The 27883-nt window shown below is 39.1% G+C and overlaps 2 protein-coding genes across 2 annotated transcripts; both read right to left on the minus strand.

Moving 5' to 3' along the window:
* Window positions 1–4083: 4083 nt before the first annotated feature.
* Window positions 4084–5544, minus strand: purg (purine-rich element binding protein G). Its single transcript, XM_089020359.1, has one exon. The coding sequence runs from the start codon at window positions 5191–5193 to the stop codon at window positions 4171–4173; it is 1023 nt and encodes a 340-aa protein (XP_088876485.1). The 5' UTR covers window positions 5194–5544; the 3' UTR covers window positions 4084–4170.
* A 3779-nt stretch (window positions 5545–9323) lies between these two features.
* Window positions 9324–27555, minus strand: il6st (interleukin 6 cytokine family signal transduce). Its single transcript, XM_089020235.1, has 16 exons — window positions 27396–27555; window positions 26997–27081; window positions 25281–25583; window positions 23768–23915; window positions 22289–22446; window positions 21558–21712; window positions 21297–21459; window positions 21005–21087; window positions 18943–19204; window positions 18565–18735; window positions 18288–18389; window positions 16583–16726; window positions 15371–15511; window positions 12945–13041; window positions 12454–12535; window positions 9324–11230 (listed from the first exon to the last, which is right to left on the minus strand). The coding sequence occupies exons 2-16, from the start codon at window positions 27073–27075 to the stop codon at window positions 10634–10636; spliced, it is 2685 nt and encodes an 894-aa protein (XP_088876361.1). The 5' UTR covers window positions 27076–27081; window positions 27396–27555; the 3' UTR covers window positions 9324–10633.
* Window positions 27556–27883: the final 328 nt, after the last annotated feature.

Consider the following 27883-nt stretch of genomic DNA (forward strand, 5'->3'; position numbering starts at 1 on the left):
CCCAACTTGTCTCTAAATTCCATGCTCCAGAATCACAAAGAGGGCAAAACTAAACAGCAAACCATCACTTCTTCAGTGTGCAAATATATATATATATATATATATATATATATATATATATATATATGTGTGTGTGTGTGTGTGTGTGTGTGTGTGTGTGTGTGTGTGTGTGTGTGTGTGTGTGTGTGTGTGTGTGTGTGTGTGTGTGTGTGTGTGTATATACATCCCACAGATGACTATCTTGTCCAAATCACAGCATGAGAACTACTTTCCTCAGTGCACATCATTGTTCCCGAATGAACACAAGAAATGAAATGTATTATTATTATTACAACACACAATAAAAATAAACTAAAAGCACATTCTAACATTATAAAGGTACATTAAGGAGTCTTTGTTAGGATAAGTTGATTTCCCCTCATGAAGTTAATAATCAACGTCATCAAAAGCCTTTTTTTTTGTGTGGGAGTGTTGTGCTGTCACCATCATATATTCCACATTAATTAGATAAGTATTTAATTGTCTCACAGTGGAGAAATTTACATTTCACACCAGCATATTAACTGAACCCCCGTTACGTGCACAACAGATCAAAAAGTGAGCAACCCGTTTTAGGGTAAAATGCATTTAACCAAAATTATTGGGTTAAAATGAATCCCCCCCCCAAAAAAATAAAATCAACACCCAAAATTGGTGTTGCATAACTCCCCCACAAACTTAGGCATTTTATCCAAACAATTCATTGGACTCAACTTTTAAAAAACAATAGCTGTCTCTGTCACATATATTGTTTTTTTTTTTATTATTTTACCGATAAATGGGTTCTTTCTTTTTTTTCAGTGTGTAGTCTTTAGTGTTAAAACGAATGTTTCTATGAACGAATGTTCCACACCTACAAACTGGATCGTGATTGTTATTTGAACCACGCTCTGAGAGCCAACGCAAGTAAATAATCTGTCACAGTCAAATCACAGTAAGTCAGAATACCACAATGCATCTTTCATTTGGAGAAATGCATCTTTATACAGTGCTTAACACGTCTGCTCTTTTTGTGCACATTTATTATATCCTTCTCAGCCTTCCAAATGGTAGCTCAACAAAAAAGTGATAGATAAATAAATACAGCACAGTTGATTGTATAAGCTCCAGTATAAGCTCTACGAGGTTCATCTTGAGCCAGCTAGTGAAAGAAAATCCAACGAGAAAAATCGGTCTGCTTATAAAATGCTTTGGAAGTAGCCAAGTCGCTTTTCATGTTTTCCGGGAAGCAACACATGCAGTCCAATCTCCAAAAAACAAATACGTGATGACACCAAGATGTATCAGGCCCAAGCATGAACTCCGTGAAGCAAAGATTTAACCCTGTTATCTCTCTCAAAAGACAAAAATAAAATACAAAATCTATTCAAAAAGCAGCAGCTGACGGTCAACGTTGAGTTCACAATGATATCTTAACAGGTTGCACGGAGACACTTTCTGAAGTATAAATATTACCGGTGTGTGACTGTCAAATTATTGGTTGCATTTGACCCATTTCTTCTCAATTTACTCCAACTCTTATTTTATGTGATTATTATTGTTTGGCATTTTGTGTAAAACTATTTTACACAAAATGGCGACATTTGATTGCGTCAAATCATAAGAAAAATCGTGTTAAAGTGAGACTCATCAGATTCTTACAGTACCTAATCGTTGGTTGTCAAGGCATGGATAGAAAGAATCCCACGACATTGATAACAAAGCGAGAGAACAAAAAAAGTGCAGCTTTTATTTAAAGTGCTTTTTTTTGGCGGGAAAAGAGCACATTGAAGCGACAGATTCCAAGGCAATTTTGATGAAATTCATTTTCTGTTCTGTCTGGTATAAACAGAAACATTATAAGTAAAAAGTCTAAAGCAGGCGTGTCAAAGTCATTTTTTTGCCGCGGGCCACATTGAAGTTACGGTTTCCTCCCGCGGGCCGCTATGAATTTGGGGAAGCCATTAGAATGTTTAATCCTCTCCACATATTGCATATGGGTCGCACGACAAATTAATAAGTTTTCAAATCTAAAGTCAAGAAAAATGACTGTTATTGTTGTTTCCATACGACAATTTGAATTTTTTTGTTCGGACGTTAGCAAGCATCATGCAATTTCACGAGTTTGATTTGCTTTCGCGGGCCGAAAAACATGATGTGGCGGGCCGTATTTGGCTCCCGGGCCTTGACTTTGACACCTGCGGTCTAAAGCAATCCTTTCCAACTCACTTTTTGAGCCAAATTCAGCAGTCTGTGAAACAATTTCAACAGATTTGTTCATGGAATCAGTCAACCGCAAGCAGTAATTTCCAAATAAATTGTGCTTGGAGGTACACATTCTATATTATACACATATGAAAATAAATCAATCCATCATATAATTTTTCTCTACAACACAGAACAAACACAGCAAACCCATCAAACTGTGCTTCCACCTCACGGGTTCACAAGAACTCACTAAAGCAATGATTCAACTTTTAAACAACAGTCTTGATTAACAGTTGATTCATTTGTTCCAACAGGAGCACATTATTTCATCTCTTCACTGAAACGAACGTCAAGAAAACAAGATGACAGGACAGAAAAGACAGTGTGTGATGTCTTTTCAAGGCCTGGTTGGAACTAAAAATGTCTGACTAATTTCTGATCAGGCAGTAGTGTTCTACTCTGGCTGAGCTCTGCGTGAGTCAAACTACAATAGCAAAGATGCGTACACTCTTAATCTTAAAAGTGTGGAGTCAAAGGTAACCCAAATTAGGTAACATGACCAAATCAGCCATCAGGGTGTACGTCCATGCGAAAAGTGCGAAGGAAGGGCGCCAAATGGAGAGATACTGGAAATCGCTGAATGACGTGGCTTTGAGGTTATTAGTGAAGGAGGTGAAAGAATCCATCTTGCTTTTGAACGACGAACAGGAATGCTACATTGCCCTGGCCACGTAACTTCACTACTATGGGGGTATAATACAAGTAAGAACAATTATTTTGTTGTTACAGGTTTTTAATTCATTCTGTTCATGTTATTATATTCTTCATAATATATTCTGTTAATGTTTCTCAAAGTGCTTGTGTTGGATTGCAGGGTGAATCTTAACTCGTTCACTGCCAGACACGTGCACGTATCCACTCCAGTACCAGGGTTTTTGTCATTGTCACTCAAATTCCAGGACCCACAAACTATGGCGTTTTAGGACTACATAAACATTCAATGCAGCGTAAGAAGCCTGAGACTCTCTTCTATCGTCAGAAAAAAAAGAGTTAATTCCTAAATTATATGGGTCTGGTATTATATAAGATTGAAATGAGGGCGGCTCTCCAAATTACATTGCAATACATATATATTGGTTTATATAACGCTTTAGCAACAGCTGAAGCTGGAACAAAGCACTAACATGGAAAAAACGTAAATGCTGCCCCCTTGTGGAAAAGAAAAAAATACATTGGCAGAGGCTATAGCCAGCGCTTTATCGGTACCCAAGCATGAAAAAACAAAACCAAAAACAAATTATGGAATGGCGCTCTATGTCATAATTTTAATTTTTGAATAAATTTATGAATGGCAGCGAATGGGTTAATGGACTGCACCACTTAGTTTTCCCATAAACTGTCGCAGGGTCAATCAGAAGCCTGTTTGTTGCACGTGGGACCTCAAACATCATTTAACAGTTTCCTTTTTGTTCGATGACAAATATATCCGTCGTTTTATGGTAAATCTCTTCATTCAATTTTGTGATCTGCACAAAAGCATTCCACATTTTGAACACTTGATATATATTTATACTGTATTTATATGTACATCTATATGTCGTTTCGTATCACTTATTTGACACATTGCCAGAGTTGCACCATTTCATAGTCTCTGGGTGCATTTAGGGAATGGTATTCGGTTTAGAATAGGAGGGAGCTGATTTTGACTTGGGAGCGTTATATTTCTCCTTTATGAGAGCAAAAACTCAATCTATTTGTCTTTTCGAGCCCCCCCCCCCCCCTCCACACACACACACACACACACACACACACACACACACACACACACACACACACACACACACACGCACACACACACACACACACACACACACACACACACACCACAGTACAGACATGACACCACTGGCCGATTTTGAGCTTCCGTCCGACTGCCAAGGTCGCTCAGTCCTGCTCCTCACTGTCCTGACGAGCGTCGGTGCTCTTCTCTTTGTGACAATTCAAAATTCGCCGCATTTCCTCCTCGTAGCGGATAAAATTCTCCCCGAATCTCGCCCAGGCTTTGAAAGGGACGGTGATGGTGTTTCTGTACGGCTGGCGCACTTCGCTGATTTTTAAAAAGACGCCATAGCGGTTGGAACCGACGTCAAAATAAAACCTCTTGTTGTCTACGCGAAAGGACGCGGCCTCTGGAAGCTCGGGGTTTTCGTCGTCGTGGTTCCTGGTCGCGGCACGACCGCGCTCGTCGCACTCGTCGTCGCCGTAGTCCTCGATGAGCTGCGACAGCGCGTCCCTGAACTCGATGAGACCCTGTGCGGGCAGGACGATAGTCTGTTCGATCCCCTGGCCGTAGTAGCCCATGGTGCCGTGCCCTTTGCTGACAGTCTGTCGTATGCGCAGGAACCTCCCTCTCTGGTTCTCCTTCAGGTCCAGAAAGTACTTTCGGTTGTCCCTCTCGATGAATTCACTCTTGAGGACGCGACGCGCGTGGTCATCCGACCCCGCGGAGCCGGTGGGTGACGACACGGGCTCCCGCGCTCGCCTGCGGGGTTCGAACGCGCGGCCCTGGCCGTTGCGGCCGTGGTCGTCGAGTTGCGGCGGCGCCTGGCCACCCCGTAATCCGATCCGGGCGTAATAGTCGATGAAATCGCCCAGGCAGTAGCGGAGCGCGGGCGCCATCGACATGGACATTGTCAGTTTACTCTTCCGGATGTTATCGTGGCGGCCTTTGCCGATCCACACCTCTGCGATTTTGAGGAAGCGTCCCCGCACGCTCTGCTTCACGTCCAGGTAGAAACGTTTCTTCTGGATATCGACGCGTTTGGAGGCGAGCTCCTGGATGTCGCTCCCCTGCTGCTGGGGGCCGGTCTGGACATATTGCTGGGGATGGGTGGCTCTCGGCAAAGAGTCTGACGCAATTTTACCCCGGACTCTCTCCATTCCTCTGCAACATCCATCGGCCAGCATGGTTTAGATTCTGCTTCTCGACAACTCAGGACCGTGCGATTTCTCCATCCCAGTGCACCTTCATTCCAACGTCTGGGGAGCGTGGAGACAAGTCGGTTAAATGCCTCGAATGACCGAAAGATGGCAGAGGTATCAGCTGATCGTTTTTGGCGTGTGCTGAATAAAGGTCAGGCTCGTTTATTTAGTCACTGCCATCCACCATCACTTATATACATCACCGATATGAATTGGAGCAAGCTCATTCAGAGAGCGAACCGGGCAAGCGGTCGACCTGAAATGGACTGCAGTCAAGGCAGCCTCCACTCGCAAAATCGAAGTGAGCCGCCACTGTGCATTACGGTAATCTGCGGCGAGCGAGCGAGCGGCGTGGGGCACCTTCAAAATAAAAGTGACTCAACGAGTGTATACGCGACAGTCCGGAAGAGCATTAGGGCCAGGTTGAAGTACTGTATATATATATATATATATATATATATATATATATATATATATATATATATATATATATATATATATATATATATATATATATTTTAGAGATGGGGTATTATTCTGAGAAAAAAAAGAGTTTGACTCTCGCAAATTTGCTAGATTTAAAGTCACACATTTGCTAGATTTACAGCCACAAATTTAGCTAAATTTAAACTCGCAAATTTGCAAGATTTAAAGTCACACATTTGTTAGATTTAAACGTTTAAAAAAATGTTAGGGTTTGAGATACATGTGTTGCACTCTCACTATGGTAAGGGAGATACGTCGTGACTCAATAGTGGTTTACTTCGAATGCCCAGATGTAATGCAAACGTATGCGCACAACAACTTCCTGTCCAACGATCTAAATCGGTCCGACACGAAACACTAACCGAAGCAAGCGTTCCTTGTTTAAATAAACATTTTAGATATGTATATCATTTGTAAACCAATATAACTATGCGAATGTAACCAAAATACGAAATAAGATACTTTACAACCTGTCACATACTCCCCCTCAAAATATATGTTGTCCCCAACATATGTACTAGTAAATACATAAATGCGCTGGACGACATGCCCAAAACAATTACGCACGGTATTATGAACTGCATCCAAATATGAACTATAATAATGAACAGTTTACAGACTGGAACTCTTTTCATACATTCGGTTTACATTGTAACAATCAACAGTTCACAGACTGGAACTCTTTTCATACATTCCGTTTTAATTATACTCATCAGGGTCACACGTGCGGCCAAAAGAATTGACATTTTAGGCCATGAAAACCGTATAAAAGAAAGGAATTACGATGCCTTGTGCAGCCATAACTGTAACTCCGCAGGTACCCACTTCTGCAAATAATCTTGGCTCAGAAGGCTGCTAACGCTAACCCACCGCACGACGAAACGATGAATCTCAAACTCTGAAAGTTTTTTAAACGTTTAAAACTAATAAATTTGTGACTTTAACTCTTAGCATATTTGCGAGTTTGAATCTAGCAAACGTGTGACGTATTTTCTCAGAATAATACACCATCTAAAAAAAAGATTTCAACGTAGCCCTAATGCTCTTCCGTATCCATACTACTGTGGATTGGATGTAAATAAAAAAAATGTTAAACAAGTGGTTTCTTGGCTGTCAGGTAAGGATCACGTCCACCTAGGAAGAATAAGAACTCTCAGAACAGTGCCAAGACGCGTTCTCCTTCCTAGGTGAACGTGAACCTTATCCGACAGCCAAGAAAACACTTGTTTTACATATTTTTATTTGTTTACATCCAAACCACTGCCGAGCATGCGTTAGTTAAATCGCTTTTATTTTGAAGGTGGCCCACGCAGATCGCTCGCCGCAGACTACCGTAATGCAAAGTGTTATCAATCGAGGTGGCGGCTCACTTGACTTCGATTTTGCGAGTGGAGGCTGGCTTGACCGCAATTGAAATGGGAGGAGGCGCGCAATCTACTACATGAACCCGATGAACTCATCCACCCCCTCCCGTCCTGACGATACCTCTGTTGAAGATTTACCCAGTCACTATGGGAAAGATGGAGCTGTTGCATCTCACATCATACACGTCTCTTGTGATTTCAAATAAAAATGCAGAGAAATGATGGCGGCTCAATACATTAAATATGAAATCAAAAGATCACAATAATCTCCCAATATACGTTTGCCACGGAAAACGTTACTTGATGTCGAAGCTGAGCTTTAAAAATAATCATCGCAATTTTAATGTATTTCCAATTTACAATATACAGGTAACATCAGACTTACGACCAACTCGACTTACAACCACTTACAACCACAACTTCCAGACCCTATTTTTAAATTTTTAATTCTACGCCTGGCACCGCAACGTGCTAGCAGCAACGTGTAGGACAAACGCAATTGACCGTGTGATGGCATCAGAGGGGAGAGTTTGGGGGTCATTTAGCCTCCGAGTCTCTATTGAACATTTTGAATGGATTTCGACTTACGACCGTTTGGTCGGAACGGAACTTGGTCATAAATCGGATGTTACCTGCATTGGAAACAAATCTGAATGGAGAGGTTGAGCAGCCTTGGATTATTAAGACCTACCTAGCTGTCTAACTATTGGCTATCTATTAGCTAGCTAGCTTTCTATCTATTTGAGTTACTTCCGGGTTGAGTAAACGCCACATGCGCCAGGCATGTGGCTGCCGCTGCTCACCCACAGAAAAACTTATCATGTGACTGAAAATTGACCTTGAGAGTTTTGAAAGGCGCTTATAAATAAAATGTATTAATTATTATTATTATTATTGCCGCAGCATAGAAAGTTCTCAGAGATTGTGTTTGCTGTCATGTTTTATTTTGTGGATTTGATCATTGAAAATTGATCACTGCAAAATATCTGGTGGCCTGCCCCAGATTTGTGGACATTCTGAGATGTTGGGGACTTCCACAAGACCTCGTTGGAGGTGGAGAAGTTCAGAAAATGATTGGAATGAATATTAGGGATTTATTCTGAACAAACATATCAATGTTAACACTTCCAATTTCCTCACAAGCTGAAATTAGTACTTATTCTTTACATGCAGAAGGCCTGTTTTTTAATACAAAAGACTGCATGCAAACTTTGTTAAAGGACAACCGACACCTCCAGACAAGTTGTGTCTGTAATTTGTAAAACCCCTTCAAATGACTTCTACTGAGCGCATTTTATAAAGATTCCACCGCATATAGCTATATTTTACGTATTAAGACTCGCGCTAAATATTCATGAAGTCTTGTTTTTGAGTTGACGATTTCCTATGTGACGTCACAGAGGGAACGCCCGTGACCGAGAAAGCGACACACAATGAATTTTGGGTACTTTTTTTCCATCTGAAAACACCATGTTGATCGCGAAATTAGAAGGGAAAGTACATAAATAACGCAATGGTGAATCGTTGTGTGACACAGCCAATTACGGTAACACGCATAAAGAAGGTGTAAGTTTACACAAATTCCCAGCAGACAAATTAGCCCATTTCAACGGAGCTTGTGCGCCATCTTGTGCATTTTCTGGCCGCTACATTGGAGTCCAGATGGCTCGAATTGATACGGAATGACTCCTTTAATCGATTGCAAACGTTTATGCTTTCTTCTTCAGAACTATTTGAATCATATTCATAACTGGATGAGTAACAAGAAAGCACCTTCTCTGAATCTGAACTCTCTGAAGCCATTGTTTTGATTCTGGAGCAAGGCAGTGTGTGACCAATAGTGATGTCACGAAGAAGGGGGCGGGACTTTCTGAATCTGCCCAATTCCGAGCTCATTTTGAGGCAATTTTGGGACACTTTAAGTCATTTTTATTGGTGTTTTGCATTTGACTAAAAATATCAGCCTGCGTGTTTTGGGTATTTTAGATTCTATAAAACGTTTTTCTGATGTCAGTTAGGAAACAAAAAAATGGTGTCGGTTGCCCTTTAAGGAAGACTTCGTTCCTAAAAAAAAAATCAGCTTGTCTATAATGGACCACAATTCACTTTTATTATTTCAGAGTTGGTACTTTTTTGTTACTTAGTTCAAAGATTTGAATCAGTACACCGAGCTTCACCAGACCCGTTTTTTAAGTCCCTTCATATTGACATACATTCTCTTCTACATGTATGTGTGATCACTTCTGTTCCTCAGCTGACAAATAGTGTGATAAACTGTTATGTTTATTTTCAGAATGAAAGGCACTCCAAAACACAACTGAAATAAGCACTGACAATATGAATATGTTAGTGTGAGCTTGTGACATGATCGGAATCCGAGTTCACAATTAAGATGAAGATTGTGACCAATGTAATAAAAACGACACCATAAATCACATAGTCTCAAAATGGCTTTGTTTAAATGCCCGTTACATTAAAAAAAAAGGCACACACTTCTGCCCATACTCAAGTGACATTTTGAAATGCAATATGTAGAATTAGCTCGAAAAGTGCATTGGTGGTATACCCATGATACAAAGTCTATCAAACCAACGTAGTGGATCATTTAGCAATCGACTGCAGGGTACATAAAAAGACTGCAAAAATGTTTGCACTCACATCCGCAGTGTGACTGAGTGGGAACTGAACCTACGCTACATGCACTTGGAAGTTGAGCAAGTGAAGTCAGTGACTACTGCAAAGTTATGGAAATGTAATTTTGACACTGAAAGCAAGCTACTAACTCAATACTAATACTGTAATTGGAAAGCAAAAATATTAGGCAATATTTAAAAAAAACAAGAGTAACAAACAATACAATGACCAGCATCAGTCACACTACAGCAGGGGTGTCAGTCATTTTTTTGCACGGGCCACATTGTAGTTATGGTTTCCTCTCAATGGCCGTTAACGTTACGACCCCCCTAGCCCCCCACACCCAAAAAAAACTTGGTTCGCAGCCAGCGTGCTGTTTAATTGGTGCTCAACAAATTCTTACAAAGAGCCAAGTAGGACCTACGTCATTACATCTCGTAAAACAGCCAAACGTCACTGGTGAGGACAACGTTTTGCCAAGATTGGCTGCGTCATTCATAATAAGAATGATAACAATAATATTTATTTTTACCTTTACTTCCGGGGAGAGTGAACGCTGGCGCGGGTGGTTGCCGCTGCTCACCTGCGCAAAAAAATACCCGGTGACTGTAAAGTGTCCTTGAGAATTTTGAAAGGCGCTTATAAATGAAATGTGTTATTATAAATAATAATGTGCTGAAAGCATTTGCGAGGCAACCTAACATAGCATTGATTTTATTTGTATTAAGTAGATAGCAGTCGGAACATGTAATCAGCAAATGCTTATATCTTTCTTAATCATTGTAAGAGACGTTGTAATTCTGTACTGCTTTGTTAAGAGCAAACAGAACTAATGTTATCCGTTTGGGATCACCAAAGACTTGAAATGAACATGCAACAGCAACACTGGCACATCATTTGTTACATCGTCTATAAACCACAGGCTCGTCCTGTAATCGTTCTTACTGTGGCCTATAGCAACCTAGCTGTGGCATGTAGCTGGAGAGGGACTGGCCGCCTGCAGTTGTTTTCTGCTCACTGTCCTCTCCCGGGGGTGACAACAGGACCTCCTGTGGCTCCACCTCCAGCTGGTCCATTTCAGGAATGCTGCCACTGTCTTGGTTCCATGCGGAGCGTGAGAAGCAAGGCAGTGGTGAGAACGGTTGGGCAGCTGTACTGCCCTCCTTCACCAAAAGGTCCGGGTTCTCTTCAGAGTCCAGAAGTGGCTGGGTGGATTCGGAACGCGAGAAAATGAGCTGTTGAGGTTGGGCATTTGGGGTTTGGCCTTTGTAACCATTTGAGGCCACCACTGAGGAGTACTGAACAGTGCTGGCTGTGGTGTCAGCAATGTCAGCACCCTCATCGCTGTCAGACACACTCTGACGAGGTGAAGACATGCAAGAGGAGCCTCCGATGCCACTGCTGTGCTCTTCAGACAGATATTTTTCCTTCTTGAGAACCAGGCTCGTTTTGTCTTCCTCAGACATCGATTTTCCATCACTTGAGTCCACATCAAGCACACTGATGCCAGACAGAAAGTTCTCATTTGGTGTCTCTGGCTGTGGTGGAACGGAAAGAGACAATGTTGAAAATAGCAACTGTGCAAGATGCATTAAAATGTATAACTCATGTTACATTCCTTTGGGATAAGGCTCGCATTTCAAGAAATTCACCAAATAGTGACAACGTGTCAATGGTACTATTGATATACAGGTTTATAATAATACATTTCATTTATGAGCGCCTTTCAAAACTCTCCAGGTTACTTTTCAGTCACAGGATACGTTTTTCTGTGGGTGAGCAGCAGTAGCCACACGCGCCAGCGTTCACTCAACCCGGAAGTAACTCAAATAGATAGAAAGCTAGCCAGCGAATAGCTAGCCAATAGATAGACAGCTAGCTAGGTAGCTAGATAGCTGTCTTACTAATAGATAGCCAGCTAGATAGCTAGCGAGCCAGCCAAATAGCTAATAGATAGCAAATTGAAAGCCAGCCACATAGTAATAATAATAATCATAATAACCATAATAATATAATAATAATAATTTCCTTGACACATTTTTTCTCAGTGGGTGTTATACTTTCTTTTGCCTGAGTCAACTCATAGTGAAAATCCCACAAATATTTCAGTAGGTTTTTCATCATAAAATTATTTTCCGGTAAACATTTTGTTGCTTTGCTTTGAGAACCAGCAACAACTTTTTGTCGCCTGCCTTCCTTGTGGGGGTCAGTCAAGTCAGCAGATGTCCTCATGATTGTGAAGGCGCCTGACTCATCCGTCTTGGAGTCCAGTTGGAGATATTTAGTTATTATTTATGTATTACTACTACTACTACTACTACCACTACCACTACTACCAATACTACTATGTCCCCATCAAAGGTGTAGGTAATATTAATGGATACCTGGAGTCGCCATTAACTCCTTCTACAAAACAGCATTGATGACTGTGAATAATTGTTTGCCTTTAAAAGGCAGTTGAGTGACAAAAATGAGCCCTAAAGATTTCAATTTGACATTGAATGTTAAAGTTGTGATAAGTAATTATAAGTATTGAAATGATTGTGGCACCGCACCGTTGTTTTTCACTAAAATTACAATGTATACTGTTTACTGTTTTGAAGCAGTACTCTCAGAGCAGTCAACATAGTACATATTAATATGACAAAATGTTCATGTCACGTAAATACATTTAAAGTACTGAAAGCATCGTCTGCATAATTTGTTTTTATAACAGCACTGGAGACTGGATTAGTCCAATCATTTTAATGACAGTCTTTACTTTTAAAGGATAATCAGGGGACCAGTTTCCAATGGTGCTCTTTCCCGGGTTTGGGATCCAAGGCCATAAATTCTTCCTGATTCTGTAGGAGAGGAAAACAATGTTAACAAAGTGACTGCATTTGGGCTTGACACCAACACACCAGCAAGTGAACATGAAAAAAAAGAAATATTAAGACAAATATCAATTAAATCAACTTCAAACTTTTTTGTTCTAAATATTTTGCACATTTAAAACAATGCCTTTTCATTTGCAAAGAACGCTAATTTGTGTGTCAGATCCAGAAAGCAAAAATAAAACAATTGGCATTACTGGTGTTTCCAATGCATATTGGCAAAAATTGTTTGAATCGTTCTGGAAATCCGACCATTTGGCAGTAGCATCTAAGAGGATAAGATAAAAAGTGTTCTCCTTTTCAAGATGTCATCACGAAGAGACAGAGCTCCTTCCTACTTGTATCAAAGACATTCAATTAATCCTCATCTACTTACACATCTTTTTTGTAGATGCACAGCAACATGGTTAACAGAACCACAAAGAGAAAGCCAAGACTAACTCCAACCACAATCATCTCGATCTCACCAGGCGCTGTGGGAAACAAACAACATTTCAGAACAATTGTACCACAGATTTGACAACCTCAACGATTCTCGGCTACTGTATGTTGGAAAAGTAAATACAGTGATACCTCAGCTTACGAACGCTTTAGCTAACGAACTTTTTGCCTTACGAACATTAAATTTGCGAGAATATAATCTTGCCATACGAACTAGCTTTCGGGAAACACACGGAGCGCCACAATGGCTGGCGGACTAGTTTTCGGCGGAAGAACACCAAACCACACGGCCGAACAGCGCCACAGTGGCTGCCGGACTATTTTTCTCCACCCACTTTCTGTGAGTGCACTCAGTGCAGACGTCGTTTCTTATATATTTTTGCTTTTTTGGGACTGAAAAGGACCCGACCGCAGGCTAGTGTTAAGCCGAAGAGGACACAAAACAAAATTACGGTCGAGCAGAAGAAGGAGATCATCGAAAAACACGAACAAAGTGTGCGTTTGTGTGACTTAGCTAAGTCGACCATTGCTACGTGTGGCTAAGGGTGTTTCTGTGTTTTCACAGCAAAGGTATCAGGCAATAGAAGAGGTTGAAAAACTTCTGTTGATTTGAATTAACGAAAAGCAGCTAGCAATGGACAGTGTGAGTGAGGGTATTATCACCTAGAAAGCATGGCAACTTCACTCGGATATCATCCGAGGCAACTACATCAACTACCATCACAAAGATAAATAAAACGACTTTATTATGCAGTACACTTTAATTCTTTAATTACAATACAATAGCACATTTATTATACATAAAATAAGGTATATTTTGTGGAGTTTTAAGGCTTATTTATTAGAAAATTATGATTTATGGGGACCTCGAAACAGATTTTTTAATGATTTCCCATGGGAAATAAATTTTTGAAAGACACACTTTTCGGCGAACACATCAATAAAGTTCGTAAACTGAGGTATCACTGTATTGGATGAGGACTTAAAGGACAACCGACGTCACTTTTTTGTTTTTTAACTGACATCAGAAAAACGTTTTATAGCATCTAAAATACCCAAAACACGCAGTATGAAATTTTTATTCAAATGCAAAACACCAATAAAAATGACTTCAAGTGTCCAAAATCTGCAAAAAATTGAGCTGCGAATTGGCCCCCAGTTCGTGACGTCACGCCAAGACGTCTTGCATTGCTGGAGAATCATAACAATGGCTTCAGATTCGGAGAATATGCTTTCTTGTTACACATCTAGTTACGAATATGATTCAAATAGTTCTGAAGAGGAAAGCATACATGTTTGGAATTGATTAAAGAAGTCCTTCCGTGTCATTTTGAGGCATCTGGACTGCAATGTAGCGTCCCAGAAAAGAGGCAGAAAATGGCGACCAAGCTCCCTGTAAGGAATTAATCAGCCCGTTTCCACAGGCTGATAAATTCCTTATATGGAGCCTGGTCGCCCTCTTCTGGCTCTTTTTGGTGCAACATGACGTTTTCAGACCAAACAAGCACAGAAAACTGCATTGAAGTGATGGAAGGACTGCTAAAACTAGTCCTTTTTTTCCGGTCAGGGGCGTTCCTTCAATGACTTCACGTACGGACTCGTCACCAACTCAAAAACAAGACTTCCTGAATATTCAGCGCAAGTCTTAAAATGTAAAATATAGCTATGTGCGGTGGAATCTTATTAAAATACGATCAGTAGAAGTCATTTGAAGCCATTTTACAAATTATGGACACAACTTGTCCGGAGACGTCGGTTGTCCTTTAAAATAAGGGTACATCAGTTATCGACACTTTTACATATGTATTTTTATTGATATCATCAATGTTTTGTTAGGGGTTTTGTTACAGCTTCCGAAAGCATTACATAAATCAATATCAATTGTATTGTATGTCATTTTGTGGGAAACGAGCAAACATCAAAAGTTAGACAAAGTCAGCTGGGAAGGGTGAATCGAGCCAACTGACGGAGCAAATGTGCACCCATTAACAGTGTGAACGGAGTGTCTCCCTGTTGTTCAATCAAATTGCTCGTTTGGAGCTCACGGTCTGATAATAAATATTTTTTTTTACATAAAAGAAACAAAATAAATTGTCTAATTTGCTGTGGCAACTCTGAGGACTTGGTTTCTGAGTAGCAGCATCAAAATAAAAATGGGCTGTAGAATCTTCAATGTTTGCATTTGTGTTATCAATTCGTTTGAAACAATGCTCATTTCAATGTGGATGATCGAATATTTCTCTTGTGGGATTTTTAAAGTAAATCCATCGCTAATCTATTTGAGCAAACTTTCAACATTATGCCCTCTTCCACAAGCGTGAAACACCTCAAAACTCTTTGTGCAGCAGGTGATCCACTTACCATATTTCAGGGTGGTAAATGAATGGTTTGTGCCATCGGTCGAGCCTCCATTGGTGGATGCCCTGATCCAGACATCATATTTGGTGTTAGCTGACAGTGAAGTCAGGACGTATGAGGTGACGGTCGCTGGTACGGTGATTGCTGCTCATTGGGGAAAACAGATTTATAGGGATTTGTTTTAATTCAAGAAAAGGAAATTCCCCTACTAAAGAATTGGAAGACTGAAACTGTGGGTTTGACATGTTAAATTGTCCATGTTAAGCGCTATGTTACAGCGACAGCTGTCGTTAAAATATTATATAAATCAATATGTATTGTATCAAAAGAATATGTGGCACATATGTGAGGTGTTCACACATTTGTTTATTGTTTTTTTAAACCTCTGTTCTTCCCTGAAAATCTTGCCTTTGCTATTTGAGAAGATCAATAAAGTTCGATTCTGGCACCATGTAGTGGAATAGCGATGTTAATGATAGGTTTGATTTATCTATAGTGTTTTTTGTCTTTCACTCCTTGCCCTTTTTGCATGATGGAAGATCCTGCCAACGAGCTTGGTTGCGTTTATTTAGTAATTTATGAGAAAAGAAATAGCTGATTAATAACATGATTCTTTAGAATTGCTTTCATTTTGATTCATGTTAGATCTTCAATGACAATAACTGAGCTCTGAATGCAGCCGTAATGAAATGAAGACAATAGATAAGGCATAGTAAACTACTGACAACATATTGTTCAATATTCTCATTTCTTGTACATTGTATTTCAAATGTGCTATAAGCAAGTTGTAAAGGCTCTCGAAAAATAAACCTCTCTTGTAATTTATTAACTTTACGCATAGCACAACTGCAGCCACTATTTTGGCTTCTATTCTATGCACCTTATGTAAGGTGCATAGGTGTTGTCTAAGTTTCAAAATTGACATCTCTTTGTTTATAATCAGAAGCGCCTCACACTGTTACTAGTGACCACTATTATCGCTACAGCCACACAAATGTCCGCCTTTTATGTTTCAATGTGTTCGAGGTGAATTTTGACTCTTGAACTGTGATGCAAATCCAATTATTTCGTGGTTGGCCCATGTCTCATATTCTTTTGACTTCCAAGCAAAAGTGTTTCAGTCTAAAGCAAAAAGAAGAGATTGTTCCAATGCTTTTTGAGGGGAATATGAAGAAATATCCAAAACTACCTCAAGAAGTCACCACAGATACATACAGCGTTTAGTCCCACTTGAATAGAAAATTGTGTAGTTTGTGATGAAGCCTTGCCGTTCGTGTTGAGGAATTTCGTTCCACATAAGCTCTGCTTGATTTCGTCCTGGTTTACCATTAAGTCGAACGGAAGGGCCTGACAGAGGAGCTGAAAAAATAAAGATACAAAGAACAGAACATCAAGTAATTATAACCGAAATGATTGGTTTTTTTTGGAGTAAAAGTAAGAAAAATGTCAGGAATATAAAAGTACATATAATAAAAAGTGCCTCATTGCTTCATGATGCCTCATTTTCCCATCACGACTCAGTAGTCAGCCTGTGATAGTTGTGATAGTACGTAATTCAATGTAAAAAAAAACGATGCCTTTGTCAAGTAATTTTATTTTCTTGTTTTGTTGTGATAGTACCTAATATTATTTTTAAAAAGTATGTCTTTGTCATGTAATTTTACTTTCTTGTTTTGGGTTTTAATAAATGTTTTTTCCATGTTTTGAATTTATAAAAAAGTCGTATTTTTGTTTGTCAATGATGAAGGGTTCAGCGAATGTGCAAATGTACTGGTGGGGATCAGTAACTCAAACACCGTTAAGAACCATTGATAGACTGTATAAGGCACAGATGTCAAAGTCAAGACACAGGGGCCAAATCTGACTCGCCACATCTTTTTATTCGGTCCGAGAAAGCAAATCAAACTTGTGATGCTTGCTAAAGACCGAACCAACATTTTAAATTGTCCCATGTAAACCAGAATAACAGTCATTATTTTTTTACTTGAAATTTGAGAACAAGTTATTCATTAATTTGTTGGATTGGATTAGCCTTTATTAGTCTCGCAGTGGAGAAATTTACATTTCACAGCAGAAAAGCGTTCTATATGTAAAATGTGGAGGGGATTAAACATTCTAATGGAATCCACAAATTCATAACGGCTCCTGAGAGGCAACCGTAACGACAATGTGGCCTACGGGAAAAAAATGAGTTTGACACCCTTGGTAAAAGGTGTATGTATGCACACCAGAAATGTGTTTAGGTTGTATTATTTTAAAATTTTCTTGGTGCAGCTTGCATTTATACTGTACTTTTTGGAAGTCAACTACGTTCTGTAAACACATTGACATGAGTTACAAAGCATTGTATCCTGTTTTTATTCATGTTCAAAACAATGTCCCAATTTATCAGAATTGGGGTTGGACTTAGACTTAAAAAATTTATTAAGATTAAATCTTTGCAAGTGTTACAAGGAAGCATATCCTTAACCTAAACTTGTAACCGTTCACGCAGAAGTATCACAAGGACTCACCAGTATATTGAGAGGGAAACTACTTTGATATTTTAGACATTTGGCTATTGTAGATATTCTGCTTCTTTAATAATTGAATCAAAGTATGTATTTTAATCCTGTAACCTGATAACACGATAAACTATCCTCTGTAATAGCCCTTGTCACTGAAGGGGTTAACAGGAGGAGGTTCCAACACAGTGTGTCTCCTTGTTTTGGGGTTCTGTCAGGACAGTGCACTGTACTGTTTCACATTTGATTTCTATGTTCAGTGAAAACTTGCACCTTGTGTCAAGTCTACTCGAATATGTAATTAACACATTGTCATTGCACAGCTAAAACGCAATCTTGATCTGAACGGTCATGAAATGGACCTCCTGGTGGAAGTGTCAATTAGCATTTAAGACACGATGATCATGGACCCTTACCTCGTTCCTCAAGAAAGGCTTCTACTCTTGCTGCTTTTCCCATCCATCCAGAGTATATGGGATATACAGATATGTTGTAGCATCTAAACTTCTCAATGTTGCCTTTGGTAAGAGAAATACAATAAAGTGAAGCATGCTTTAATTCTTGGAACAAGGTGACTGTCAGCAGAAAAAGTTTCTTTTAACGACCTCACAAATTTATCAAAGTGCAATATTATTTCTAACAAATGACTGATTGGTCATCACTGAATGGGGAAAAAAGGAAGTGGGAAGTTACCTTTGATAGTAGTTTGTTGGGTGCTTTTGTTTTCCTTCTGCCAGTCCATGTCATTTGCACTAACCCACTGCACAACGTATTGTGTCACAGCTGCATTGTTGGGAGGATTCCATTTAAGGATAAATGTGTCCCCTTGTGGGTGCACTTTAAATTTCTCCACCGGGTCCAGATCTGAAATGTATCCAACAAAATTACTCTTCCTACAGACATTTTTGGGAAAACAATTGATTTGAAAGGAAGTACAGTTATCGTAGTGAGTATCATGTAAACATTGTGAGTATCATTTTAGTTCCATTAGAAACAATATAGAAGAGCATGATTGTACAATATTTATTTCTGATGCCTTTATTCCACTTACATAAACACAAAGCTACTTACCAAGCGCTCTCTCTGGGATACCGATAGATGCCTGAGGAGACTCCCCCGCAGAATTGACGGCAGTGACATACACTCGGGCAGTTATGTTGTCCGGCAGGGTCATCTGTTTTAAGATTGTGAACTTGTGGCTACGGAAGCCGTCAGCCTCTGGGCCCATGACAGGAATATTCTCCCACGATGTATTTCTATTCATCATGTCTTCTTTCCGCGTGTGAATCTTCATCTTGAAGGCCGTTATCTTTCCATTTGACAACACAGGATTCTGTTGTGGCAAAGTAAGTGATTGTATGTAACGATTAGTTCAGGGAGTAAACTGCTGCACAAAGGATCCAATGATTTGACAGAAAAGTGCTGTCAAAACATTCTTTTGTGGTATTGTGACACACTTCATGTTTATTACCAAGTTCTACAACCATTGATTTTGTATACATTTATATAAATACATAATATGCCGATGTTTGACTAATAAATAAAATATATCATGTTCTCCCGCACATACATGCCCACATCAATATGTGCATTTTAAATAATACTCAGACCAGAGGTGTCAAACTAAATTTTGTCATGGGCCACAGTTAGTTTCCCTTGGAGAGCCATGATGAATTTTGGGAAACCAAATGCATTTTCAATCACCTCCACATGTTACATATACCACAAACACCGAATTGATGGGTAACTAGTTTTAAAATCAGAAGTGAAGAATAAGGACTGTTATTGCAACCTTTCACGTAGACACGCACAAAAAGTAATCAATTTCTTTATGTAAGATAACCCTATATTTTCTGATTCAATTATTATTATTATCGTCATTGCCTTTTATCAAACATCATCATTATTAAGTTCATAGAGTTGTTGGTTTTGGGGACACAAGCTAGTCTTTTATTGTGCCACTCCCCATAAATCCAATGAAAGATTGGCCAAAACAATTTTGTGAATCAAACCTCTCAAGATGGAGGACACTGATTCGGAGGACACTGATTCGGGGGGGAAAAGCCGAAAGGAAAAGGAGAAGATTGTGTATTATTTATGGCGATTGGAAATTTTGGTTCATGATTTGCTTTCGCAGGCCACATAAAATAAACTCATTCGCTGCCATTGACAAATTTATTCAGGAATTCAAAGTGTGCCGCAGAACGCCTTTCCCGGGTTTTGCTTTTTTTTTGCGGGTCGCTTTTTTTTCTTTTCATTTTCTCGCCTTTTTGGGAAAAATCGGGATGAAACCCCCTGCTTTTAACAGCCGATATCTCCAGAACCAAATAAGGTAGAACTGAACGTTTTTTTCTTATGAAAGAAGAGAGTCTGAGGTTGGGTATCAACAAATACTCCTTTCCGACTAAGGCTCAATTTATTACCCAGGGATGACAGTTTGTCAGGCTGGTTCTGGTTCTTATCAAAGCTAGCTAGCTTTCTATCTCCAATATTTGAGTTATTCCGGGTTGAGTGAACGCCGGCGCATGCGGCTGCCGCTGCTCACCCACAGAAAAAGTTATCCTGTGACTGTAAAGTGACCTTGAGACTTTTGAAAGGCGCTTATAAATTAAATGTATTATTATTATTATTATTGTTATTATTATTATTATTATTATTATTATTTGTGCATGTCTGGCAGTAAATGAGTTAAGTGACTAGTCGGATCTGACCCACGGTTCTTTATTTTGACACCGGTGACTTCGACCTTTATAACATTATATATATATATATATATATATATATATATATATATGTATAGCATTCTATAGATATAAAACACTTTACTTGAATGAGATGATGGAATTTAATAATAATAATAATAATAATAATAATAAGAAGAAGAAGAAGAAGAAGAAGAAGAACAAGAAGAAGAAGAAGAAGAAGAAGAAGAAGAAGAATTATATACCTATATAACACTTTACTTGAATGAGATGATGGAACTTAATAATAATAATAAGAAGAAGAAGAAATTATGATTATTCTTTGTTTAATTATTATTTATAAGCACCTTTCAGAACATTCAAGGACACTTTACAGTCAAAAACAGCAAGAGAAATAAAACCACAGATAAAATTATAAACAATAAACTTACCTTACTAATAAACTTGACCTGACGCTCATTAGTGCGTTCACCGTCTGTAATTATACTCCATAAATCTGGTTTACTTGTTGGTCCTATGCCAAAGAAAAAGAAAAAACAAAAGGTTTCAGCAAGATCTCATTACAATCTTTAACAGATTTGATTGTTGTAAAAATAAAAAATAAATAACTCGACAACAAAACCCCAAAGAGGTTTTGTTTTTCTTTAATTTGTTTCTTTGTGAATGTAGTGTTGCAAATGTGGTCAACTCATTATATTGGAAATCATCACCCGTGATACTCACTATATTCATGTGTTTTCTCTGTAACGTTAGCACTCCAATTGCTCCAATATCCATATCCCTTGTTGACATGTTTACAGCGCACCTGAATGGTGTAAGCTGTATCAGGTTGGAGGCTTTGAAGTCTAAATGACTCAGAATCTTTGGTAATATGAACCACGGGTACCTAAATGACAAAGAAAGCAAAATAACTAAATTCAAAGCACAAAACTTTACTTATTGTTACATTTAACCACAACAAGAAGTAAGAAAAAATACACTTACACTCATCCAACTATGAGATCCATTGAGACAATACCTGATTTGGTATTTTAATGCAATCTTTTGTTTAGGAATTGGATGTTTCCAGTTTATGAGAAGCGATGTGGGAAATGATTCCTCTGAAAAGACTTCAACTCCTGATGGAGTGTTTGTTTTAGCTAAAACAAAAGAAGCAGAGTTGAGAGCTTAAATAACCATTTCTCTTCTTTAATTATCAACAACATAGACACGAAAAGTTATGGTTATTTGGCTTTTGGGTGAAATCCCACGGTGAACATAAAATGCATTTCCTTTAGAGATTAACTTGATTTGTCACTCCCTAAACTTGTCGATGACAAGGCATTAAACCAGTTCAATGCTTCGGTATTTTTGAACAAATGGTTCTTCTCTAACAAGGACCTGACATCCTTTTAATCATGATATTATTATGGCATCTTGAGGCCAAGACGACACCCAACAATTCATCAACCGTACTTTGCCTCTGAATGGTTATACAAAGGATATTAGAGAATGAGTCCAGGGATTTTAGAGGGTCAAAGTTACAACGACGCAGGCACACACACACACACACACACACACACACACACACACACACACACACACGCGCGCGCACACACGCACGCACGCACGCACGCACATGAGCAGTTCCAGGACTGGTGTAGAATCCAAATTGATTCACTTGAACAAAAACAATTGTCATTAAGAAAGATGGCCACAATTATTCAGGATTTTACCAAACGAGGTAGCTTCTTGTTTCAAATGTTCAGACTCAATTGTTCCCAGTTGATTGCCAGCTACGACCCAAATTTCCAGGTCCAAATGGAAGGGGAATGATTCCATTGTCACTGAAGCAGTATTTTCTTGTGTTGACACATTGTAGGCTTGATTGTTCCTGAAAAGGCACGCACATAAATGCAGGTTCCAGTCTTAAAATGTCACAACATTTAACTCTCATTAACTCCACTGCCAATGTTTTAATTTTTTTACTGGTTCAATGTTCTTAACAATGCAGATATTGTCACTTATTTGCAAACTCTAAAAGTGAATTACAGAAATGCTGAGATAAAGTCCAAAAATATTTTTTACCCTCTCGGTCCAGAATTTTTGGTGGGGCAAAAGCAGAGGTAAAGTGAAGCAGCAAGGGAACAGAACTGCAGACAAAATGCTAATAACCAATACATTAACATTGGTCCTTTATTCATTCAGGAAAACTTGAGTTTATTAGAAACCACCAGTGGTAGAATGTCAGGGTCTGCAAGGCCTTCTCTGCTGGCCTAATAATGAATGAATCACAGACATCTGTGAATTATTGTTAAATAATTCCAAATTGTCTTTCAGGTTCCTTTCATTGCGTTTACGGTGCTGTGCTTCCTCTGTATTTATAATAATAATAACAACAATAAAAATAATACCAATAACAACAATAATAATAATAATAATAATAATAATAATAATAATAATAATAATAATAATAATAATTTAATTCCGAAGCGCCTTTCAAAACTCTCAAGGACAATCACATTTCAGCCATCATTTGTCACCAGGGTCAGAAGTCTACCTGGACGCTTTCACAATCAATTCTGCGGGCCCTGTCACATAAAATAAGTGTCGAAGAAACTGTTGCTTTAACCAATCAGATTTTGAGTTGGCAACCCAAAATCTTGTGCCTTTGGGGCAATCAGGCCAGTTGTAGACCATAATCAGTCAGGACAATAGAAGTAATCAGTGTAGCCTCAGGGAATAGTCCTCTGCTCCCCCCAACCTTAGAGCAGGGACCTATCATAGCAAAGGTCTGGCACCGCCACCTCTCTCCAATACGGGGAGATATATATATATATATATATATATATAGGGCCAGAGCTACCAGCAAATTTTAGTTCGCTGACGAAGCCTCTTGGATGAGAAGCGAAACGTCCAACACCTTCAAAGAAGTACAGATGACAGCTGAAGAAATGTTTCATCAATGCAATACATACTGTACATAACGGTTTATATAAGGCTTTAACAAAAGCTGAAGTTGAAAACAAAATGCTAACATGGAAAAAAGGGAAATGATGCCTCCTAGTGGAAGGGGAAAAACATTGCTAGAGGCCATGATCAGTGCTTTATCGGCACCCAAACAAGCAAAAACAAAGCCTGAACAAAAACGGGAATGGCGCTCTACGTCATATTTTCAATTCTCGAATGGCAGTGAATGAGTTAATTATACTTACTGGATGACTTCAACATGTAACGTATATGTTGTTGGCATTTCCTTGATGTGGTGTTCTGGTGGTTCCCATGTGCACTTTAAGTCTTTTGACATGTAATGTACTTCCTGAACTGCGATGCAGGTCAGATTCTTGGCCTTCTCTGGAGGATCTAAAATTGGCATTGAAAAAAATAAGCATGTAAACAAGTAAAGGGTTATATTTCAGGTTGAGGAATTTAGATAATTTGTAACAGTGAAACACACAAAAAGTGTGTTTCTTATATGCAAGTGGATACTATAACATTTATAATAATCCTGGAAAGTCTGAGTAATTCAGAATCACTGTTGAAGTCAGACAACATATGGCCTCAGGTCATCAAATCAAAGCCTTCAGGTCTGTGATTGGTCGCCACATGAAATGAGGATAGTTATTTGCCTGGTACTACACTGGTTTCATCAGGTTTCACATTTTTGTTTTACTCTGAACATTTTTGCTTACACTGTTCCCTATCCGTTGAGATTAATGATTTCATTTTCAGACCTGTTTTATTAGCCTCCAAGTAAAAAACGAAAAGGAAAGAGTGAAATGGAATTTACATACTTTGGGCTGATGAAACGAACTTAAATTGGAGGTCGAGTCAAAATTCTTTGCAATACAATTTTGTGTGTCTATGTGACCTAAACATGCAAAACAATGATTTTTGATTAATTTTGCCATTAAATAACAAGAAATAAGCAGATTTAAGGCACACATTATCGAACATCTCAGGGCGCAGCCATTTTGAATGATATGCTCCTGAATTGAGGGCCCTTGGGTTAGCATTGCTCGCAGTGCCAAGGGCACATTGGTGACACTTCCAATTGACAGCAAGTCCTAATGACCTTCTAACATTTACCAACTAATTTGACCCTTGAGATCAACTATCCTTACTTGTCTTAACCATCATGATACAAAATTAGAATTGGTCCTAAGCTTTAATTGAAGTAGACTTTCATTGGAGAAAAGTATTAATTAGGGATGTACCACAATGAAAATTCTTGGTTGCCATTGACAACTGAGGAAGAAAATTATCTCTTCTTAAATGTCTGCATTCTACCTCAGTTCCAACAGCATGTCAGCACGACACCAGTCAAGCATCACAAAGTCACATCACAGTCACAGATTTTGGAAATTGGTACATACTGTACAGAAGGCAACCCGCATTATGAAGCACACTGTCCATATTGGAGCGAACGTTTAAAGGACTACCAACACCATTTTTTTCCCTAACTGACATCAGAAAAACGTTTTATAGCATATCAATGTCATATTATTGTCATGTCATATTATTTGTTATTTAGGTTTTTTTTGTTGTTCTTTTGACTTCAAGACGGCGCCGCGAGAGTGGCTGCCTTTCCAGCAGATCATGTATTTCTTTTTTCTACTTTCATCACTTTGCTGCTGTGAAATGTAAATTTCTCCACTGTGAGACTAATAAAGGCAAATCCAATCCAATCCAATGTCATGAGTTCAAAATAATTAACAGAAAACTTACATGCTTTTGTTAGGTGGATCCCGTGAACAAATTTGCCTTTGTTGAAGAAAACATAGGAGGACTTTTTCCTGGAGTGGCAAAATAACCACTCTGACTGTTCATTGTCGATCGGGATCGTGACACTGAGTGCCGTCTCATTGATCTTAGTGTACTGATTGCTTGGGATAACGGTCTGTGAGAGATTCCAATAGAGGTCATCTGCGGTGGCTTCAGTTGTGCCAATGATCACACATGTAGCTGTGAAGTTCGTCCCAATCTGGAGCACTGGAGATTGCGGTGTTATTACCAAATGGCTTCCAGTTTCTGAAATACAATTACAATTACAAAAGATAACAGTGATTTTGAGCTATTCATTTTGACAGTCAGTGGGCCTCGTACACAATGTAAACGGGAGATAATTGTCTGCTGTTTGTACTTTATGTCACCCCCAATTGTATTTGGACGTCCTGCTTTCTGAATAAATATTAATTCCATTAGTATGAAATGAATTAATTTAAGTGCCTCAAGTGTATTTGTCAATCCATGCATCTTTTAACTAACTCGCTTCATTTCACAATTGTCACGGGCATGCATAACCAAACAACCACTCACACTCACAATTACACCTAGACACAATTAAGAATGTTCAATTCACACATGTGCTGCTCCGGCTTCGCTGTGTGGCGTTGGCATATTCTACCCGGGCCCACGTGCGGTTTATCCTACCACATGCCAAAAACATGCATGGCAGGCTGATTGAACAGTCTAAATTGTCCCTCGGTGTGAGTGTGAGAGTTAATGGTTGTTAGTCTCTGTGAGCGCTGTGATCGGCTAGCAACCAATGCACGGTGTCTCGTGCCCACAGACGCCTGGGATAGGCTCCGGCACCCCCGCAACCCTCGTGAGAATAAAGCGGTCCGGAAGACTATGATGATGGTAATAATAATTCACTGATGGTGCATGTTTTTGGAGTGTGGAAGGTAACCTGAGTACCAGGAAAATGCAAATTGCACACAGGAAGGCAGTGGCATTGAATCAAACCTCTGCACTGTGAAGCGGACATGCTCACAATTCAACTGCCGTGCCACCCACATGTTTTTTGATTCCACAATGTTGTTTTAAAGATGTTTTTCTGTATTGGAGGATTAGTCTTAATGATTGGGGCAAATATTTAAGTTCACATTTGCTCTAGTTCACTAAGACAGTGCCTTTAAATATTGCCGTCGTAAAGAATATAATTTCTCCACTGCGAGACTAATAAAGGCAAATCCAATCCAATATAATTTCTCTCATAAACATTGGTCAGGAATAATCTTGACAAAGATGATATAGGGGTTTCATCCAGGCATCCCTTCTTGAGGACCTTTGGAATTGTAACAATATTATCCTCCAGATACCTCTGGTTCAGCTTGCTCAGATAGGACAGGAGAGTCCCAAGAGGTTCAATATCTCATATAACAGGACATACATAACAGCCCCAGGCTTTTAATCCATGCCAAAAAAAAAATTATTTAGTCATAGTATTCGAACATTTTGTTGTTTCAAGGGTCACTTTTTCTAAATTTGGAATACTGTCTTTAGCATATTTGCTGTTTGTTTTATTGAACGTCTAAAATGTATTGATATTGGGAAACATTTTTGGGTGGATTAAAAACAAGAACATTTTATTTTGAGGCCACAATGTGCACAGCACTTAAAACAGCAAGGGTGACGTGCGCAGCATTGAAACGAACAGACCTGCTGAAGACGAAGTTGAAGCCGAAGCCAAACATAACAGCACAAATAGCTGGAACCTTCTTGTCAACGCCATGGTCATAATAGGCTGTCAAAGAAAATTAATTGTCAAACATTCATTGTCTAAAATGTTGTTTACGACCAACCTGACCAAAACATAAACGACTCCATAGAGATCCGTGCATTGAGTCGTCAGGGTAACATTTCTACTTAATATTCCTGAATTTTTTTCCATAAAGGCATAATGTTGTAGTTTCTTAGATACTAACATTACAGTATATGTTTCTTCGTGGAATGAATCGGAGGAGAAATAAAGAAGTATTGATTTAGTGGAATCACATCACCCCACCAGCTCGCTTGCGCCATTTTGTTTTCAGTTATACATGAAATGTTACTACTTACCAAATTGACATCAGTATTAGCCCAGGTATAATCTTATTTTAACATTATTGTCATTTGAGTCCAAAGATTGGAAAAATAAGTAGTGTTACGTTCCATCTTTGGGATCAAGGGCGAGCAACTGGCCGTATAAGGACCACCCTTTCCCGTCAAGGAAGATTGAGTCGTAATAGCCAGCGAAGCTGCGCTATCAGATCTCACAACCACACGGATGGGTATACTACATTGATCGCCGTGTATCTGTTACTATATGTATCTATTCAAATCCCCCATGTTGAGCCTGCTGATTCGTCAGTAACACTGCCTGTTAATTAAATTTGACCAATTGGCATGTTCAAGATTTCACTCGTCGTGCTGTTTTCCAGTAAATCTCCGCCCCATGTTCCATCGGAAAAGGAAATACCGTAGCAGCAAAACAATCAATCCAGAGTGTGAGAGTGATTAATCAGCCATGACGTAACACCCCCCCATTGAATTTCTCTTGGTGTGAC

Source organism: Hippocampus bargibanti, linkage group LG18, assembly GCF_051943395.1.
Source record: "Hippocampus bargibanti isolate YZ-2025 linkage group LG18, ASM5194339v1, whole genome shotgun sequence".
Lineage (NCBI taxonomy): Eukaryota > Metazoa > Chordata > Actinopteri > Syngnathiformes > Syngnathidae > Hippocampus > Hippocampus bargibanti.

Coding starts and splice junctions, on each gene's coding strand:
- purg (XM_089020359.1), bottom strand. CDS start 5,193: ATGCTGGCCGATGGATGTTGCAGAGGAATGGAGAGAGTCCGGGGTAAA.
- il6st (XM_089020235.1), bottom strand. CDS start 27,075: ATGACCATGGCGTTGACAAGAAGGTTCCAGCTATTTGTGCTGTTATGT. Junction 22,447..23,767: donor TTACATGTTGAAGTCATCCA/GTAAGTATAATT, acceptor GTGCCTTTTCAG/GAACAATCAAGCCTACAATG. Junction 19,205..21,004: donor AGGTCAAGTTTATTAGTAAG/GTAAGTTTATTG, acceptor TTGCCACAACAG/AATCCTGTGTTGTCAAATGG.